At 47.7% G+C, this 5,686-nt stretch overlaps 1 protein-coding gene across 1 annotated transcript; it reads right to left on the reverse strand.

Moving 5' to 3' along the window:
* Positions 1-215: 215 nt before the first annotated feature.
* On the reverse strand, positions 216-5,070 carry TFAP2A (transcription factor AP-2 alpha). The gene is made up of 3 exons (XM_019470609.1): positions 4,947-5,070; positions 2,502-2,643; positions 216-921 (listed from the first exon to the last, which is right to left on the reverse strand). Exons 2-3 carry the CDS (start codon positions 2,516-2,518, stop codon positions 633-635), a joined length of 306 nt encoding a protein of 101 aa, XP_019326154.1. The 5' UTR covers positions 2,519-2,643; positions 4,947-5,070; the 3' UTR covers positions 216-632.
* Positions 5,071-5,686: the final 616 nt, after the last annotated feature.

Genomic DNA, 5,686 nt, shown 5'->3' on the forward strand with positions numbered 1-5,686 from the left:
AAGTTTATTCACAATACTGATAAAATGTCATCAGTCCTTTTTGCCTTTTGTTTGTTTGCTGTCGCTGCTGCTGTTGTACTTTTTTCGCTTTTTTTCATTTTTAATATGGCTACAATCTTAACTGAAGTTTATGTAAGGGAAGGTGGTGATTCAGTCCGGTGAAGCTCATAGAATTTTTTAAGTATCATTTATTTCTTTTTGGTTTTTTTTTTTAATTTTTTAATATATTTTTAGAAAAAAAAAGTCCTTTTCTTTTTTTGTTTTGTTTTTGTGGTTTTTTTTTTTCCTCCTTTTGTTTTATTTAAAAAAAAGTTCACAAACTCAAGACAGAACTTTTTTTCTTTGCTGGCTCCGTCCCCCTGTTCTGTTCTCTTAGGCTCCAAACTGGGGTAAAACGATGGTGGCAGCGGGGAGAGGGGGGGAAGTTAAGAGGGAGCAAATGGAAATGCGGATGCTGGGAAGGGGTGTGGGGAGAGGGCAGAGCAGTCCTGCAGAGTCAGAGAACAGGATTGGCAGAAGGACGCTCGTTCTGTTGCTGTAGCCTGGGGTGCTGGGTGCAGGGGAGAGGGAGGAGGGAGGTGAATGGATCGATGGGCTATGAGGGGGAAGGGAGAGGAGTGGGGGGGGGATCCTCACTTTCGGTGCTTCTCCTCTTTGTCGCCGCTTTTGGTGCTGTTGTCTGTGTGGCTGTTGGGATTGTTGCTGAGGTACATTTTGTCCATGGCCTTGAGCGCCTCGGTGAGATAGTTCTGCAGGGCGGTGACGGCAGCGCACACCGCCGGGCTCCCGAAGCCGTGCGAGATGAGGTTGAAGTGGGTCAGGCAGCTCTGGATGCCCGGCTCCAAAATGGGGTTGGGCCGCGAGTTCCCCAGGGGAGATCGGTCCTGAGCCAGCAGGTCGGTGAACTCTTTACAGATCTGTCTGTAGCACAAATGGAGCAGAGAGACAGAAGGAGGGAGGCAGGGAGGGAGGGGAAGAGAGAGGGAGAGAAATGAACCATCACTGGCGGCAGCAAAGCCTGTGCATGCTCCCTGCTAGATTACACAAGCCCCTGGACCAAGGGGGCTCCTGCCCCTGAGTGCACACGCGCTCTCTCTCGCCTCTCCCTCTCCTCTCTACACATCCTTCCCCCTAATTCTCACACTTCCCCGGCACGCACAAACCTCTTCCCTTCACCTCGCATGCACACATGACTGCGCACACACATCAGGCCCCGGCCCCAGCCAACACACAGACAAATAACAGGCACACAGATACACACACACACCCCTCCCGCCTACCCCTGCCAACCCCCTTATTGCAGCCCCCCACACCCTCCCCACAAACACAACATCCCTGCCCAGCTAGGTTTTGGGGCAGACAGGCAGGTTAAAGTTCCCCAGCAAGGCGGAAGGGAATAGATGGGGTGCGATATCCAAAGGGAGGTTCAGGGATTTATCCACATCTTGGAAGATCCCTTTTTTTGGAACTGGAGAGAGGCGTGGGCCTCTTCCTTCACAAGGCTGAAACACGCCTGTGTGTCGGGAAGAAAGAGCGAGGGCAGAGAGGGGAATCGAGGCTTTAAATTAGGGTGTTCTGAAACATTTATATAGGTACATCTGTATCTCCAAATCCAAAGGGACCTTCCCACAGAGGGGAAGGCTGACGCTAACTGGGGTCTGGAAATTTCCTTCCAGGGAGGTGGGAAGAGAGGATACGAGGGCACGGTGCAGAAGTTAGGTTATATCATCCACTCGCTGCACAAATGGTTGGGGAAATAACACGCCTTATAGCAAGAGAGCTCAGAGGTGTGTTGAAACGGTTTGTATTCTAAAACCCGCGTTAATGTCTTCCAGCCATAAAGCAGCTCCCATCTTCTGCCTGCACCCTCTGGCACTGTGCCCTTTGGTGACACCTCCATTGGTAATTAAGGGCTACTAAACAACCCTTTTAATTTCCAGCAAACATATCAAAACAATCATTTTCTTTTCACACACCACCTGGAAGTCTAGGCAGCCCCACCAATGATAAACTCCGCTAGCATTTTAACTGCGTACAGATTGCAATTTAAAATATATTTTTAATATCCCCATATTCACTAAGTAACAGAGCTGCTTAGGCAGAAAGAACCATTGCCGATTTTAATGAACTGAAATCAGTTTGATGTGCCAGTTTTATTTTACTGTCAATGGGAAGCCTTCCCCTTCTACCTAAATTGATAAGCTAAGTGAAAAGGCCCGGAAAATGTTTTGCTCTGAAGAATTACTGCTTTTTCTTTAACTAAACATCCACCCACAATTTTCACGACTCACTTTCAAGGTTATCTGCACAAACTGATTTGATGGAAACCAAGCTGGGTTATAGAGTTCTTCTATAGCAGGAGGGCAAACACACCCCCTCACAATTTGCAAAACCATCAGCCACCGGCTATGTGGCAACCGCTCACAAATACAAGCCCCAAACCCAGGTTTGTCGCCCTCCCCTCACTTCTGAGCAACATGCCAGAAAGGTAAATATCTTACTTTGTAGCTAGAAGCATGTTTTTTCTTGTGACTTGCTCGTTTGGATCGGAATGTTGTCGGTTGAGAAATTCAGCTACTGCTTTGGCAGGAAATTCTGTCTCACAAACGTACCCAAAATCTCTAGCTAGATGTACTGCTTCTCCTGAAAAGGGAGGTACGGGTGGGGATGGGAGGGAAACACACAGCTCATCAGTACACATCGCACAGAGGCAAAAATCCATTAGGAAAAAAAAGCACTACATTCTACTTGGGCTGTTCTTCTAAAAGGCTTGGACTTTTCTTCTTTGAAAAAGGTAGGGTAAGAAATGCTAATCGCATCTTATCTTGCATGAGTTTTCTGTGCTTCAGTCGAGGGCAATGCAAATGTGTATTTTCATGACAATCGTTACAAGTGAAATCTCGCATAAGAATTTTTTAAAGTTTACATTGACTAACAGATACTTCTAGACAGGCAGGCTCCATCCACCTAGAATGTGTGCTTGGATTTACATACCCATACCTATACACAGCCATTTATGTACATTTCATCCACAGCTATTTACTCTGGAAATGTTTGTTTGTCTCAGCCACGTCTCTATATTCTTTTGCAATGCATCAATGATTAATATTGATCATAATTACTCCTAGAGCTCTTCTAAATAAAATGCATTAAACAGCTAAGTGTTTAAAATTTAACTTGATCGCATATAATTATATGTTCACCCCCGAACGATTAACCATGAGAATTTTAGGGTCATTCCACCGAGTCTGTCTGTTTTGTTGATTTTCAAATCTTTGGTTTTAATTTCCTGAACCAGTTGGTTTTTACTGCAGGGCTTCCTGCCATTAGCTCTAGCTCCGGAAGAACGCATGCGCCAATTAGAGCTTCAAAGCCTCAGTCCAGTGAGCTTGTTTCCATAAAATGGAGCGGATCATAAACAATAACAGTACTCTAGAAACTGCCTCATCGCTACAGGACTCAAAGCCCCAGCAATGTTTATACTATCATCCCCCCAAAATTAGCCACCATTGCTAAGTTATCTGGAGATCGGGCCTCTGGTTTTGTTTTTTTAAAAAATCATTCTTTTAAAGCCATTGTATGCGAAAGCTAAACAGAACAACAGATTACCATAAAACCTGCTCCATATTCATTAACATCACAAATAATGTTAAGCAGCTACCAAATCTAGACTTTTTACAAGTTTTCCCCTTGTGATTTTTTACTACAGCGCATGGATGCAATTGCAAAGCCTTTTCAAAAACATGAAGACGCAGTAATTTTCACGCAGTATAAATATAGTGCGGCCACTAATCCTGGTGTTTAAAAAAAATGAAGCCTGGCATTGCACAGCGCTTCTTTCCCCGTCCCTTTGAACATGAAACATTTCTCGCAGAATGCGAAGCGACAACAAAACAAAGCAACAAATTCCCTCCTACACAACCAAACTTAAGCTAAACCTGCGCAGCCCAGGCTGAGCTTAAAAGCACTTTACACACTGAACTGGCCTAAAATGCTGTCGAACCCGTAAGCGAGGGGAAAGGAGAAGGATCTATTTGCTGGCCTTGGGCTTACTTTGTGCCAGTCAGTGTGACAGAGCAAGTGCTTCAAAACTAAACGACTGCAAACTCTTGAGCTTCCCACCTCCCGGTTCTGACAGCATAGGGCATCCCCACGGCCTTAGAAGTAAGTTGCATCTTTTCTGGCCACAGCAGAGTAGAGGAGAATGATATAGCCAAGGGAACACGTGTTCTGAAAATGAGAACCAAAAGGGAGTCGGGGGGGCGGGGGGGCGTGCAACTTTGAGGCTTTCAGGACACCATTAATTCATGGCTGAGGTCAAGGATTCCCAAATTAATTCAGGAAGTAATGGTCACGCATTTCTCAAATGCAGATGTCAGAAAACTTAAATGATTTACTGTTATGTGGCTGTGGGCTGGGAGGGAGAACAAACTTATAAAGTAGCTGCAGTTTCTGACATTTAAAATTGCTTGGTTGTCCACCTGTGGCAGAAGGACGGCAGTGAAGGATTAGAGGCTCTGCTCCCCGTAACTTCCAACTCGACACTCAGGGGTCTCTTACGGGGCTGAACCCACAGCCCCCATTCACAGGGATCTCTCCCATGCTGCTCCCAATGAGATCCACTTACTCTGGGATTACTCACTTGAACGAGGGAGCAAGATGGGGCCCTGAAAACGTCTAGCTTAGAGACTTAAAAGCAAATAAATGGTAGAATGCAATGCTGAGTCTGCAGGACTCACGCAAGCCCGTTTCAGGTTAAAACAAAAAGCAAAGGCACATAATTCACCTTTTCTTCCTGAGGCATAGAAAATAATGCCCTTCCAATTTCCAACAAGCAGCACTGACTCGGGGAAAAAAAAACCCCAACCCAACACCAAGTCTTCTGTTAGGCAAAAGCAACGGGCACATTTTCCAAACGAGCCCTCCCGGCTCTTTGAGTCACTTACCCTCCACAAGCGAAGTGAGCAAGGTAACATTAGCAGCTTTACGCCTCCCAGCTGGCAGGTTTAATCCTATTTTGTCCAGTTTCTCCCTCAGAGATCTCCCTCCATTTTTAGACTTCGCCCTGCTCCGCACAAGAAAGGCATTGAGAAATGGGGCTGGCGGGGGGCACCCGCTCCCAGATCCCCCAAAACATTGCCTTCCCACAGGGGGGAGTATAGGGTTGGGGGGGGAGGCTGAAGAGCAAGTGTTGCTGAAAGTTGAGTCTCAGACATAGGGATGGGGCTTCGGATGGCTCCTTGTCTAGGGAACAGGGGCCGTCACTAAGGTCCGGATCAGCCCCCAGGCTGGTGGGGAGCTCTGGGCACATCATGGCCAGGGCTGGACCCCTGAGGCAGCCGCCTAAGCTCCCAAGGCGCCATGGACCCGGGGGCAGCTTTTCCCCACAGCCCATGGGCAGTGGCCCAGGCCTAACGGGAGGAGGCTGATTTGTAAGGTCAGCAGCCCCCGTTGGCGCCACAGAGCATCGCTGCCCTCACACTGATCCCTGCGTGGCCCATCTGCAGCTTTTTGGCAGAGCCGGACCGAGCAGGGCCGTGGAGGTGGGAGCTGGCTTAATTAATCCTAGATGTTATTCCCTGCCTGTGTGCTGCGTAATTGCCTGGGTGAGGTTGCAGGCCCAGGGCGGCGAGCGGCAGGGTGGGTGCCTGTGGCAGGGCGCCTGCTGGTAACCTCCCCTCCCCGC

The sequence above is a fragment of the Aptenodytes forsteri genome, unplaced genomic scaffold (genome assembly GCF_000699145.1).
Source record: "Aptenodytes forsteri isolate BGI_AS27 unplaced genomic scaffold, ASM69914v1 Scaffold63, whole genome shotgun sequence".
Classification (NCBI taxonomy): Eukaryota; Metazoa; Chordata; class Aves; order Sphenisciformes; family Spheniscidae; genus Aptenodytes; species Aptenodytes forsteri.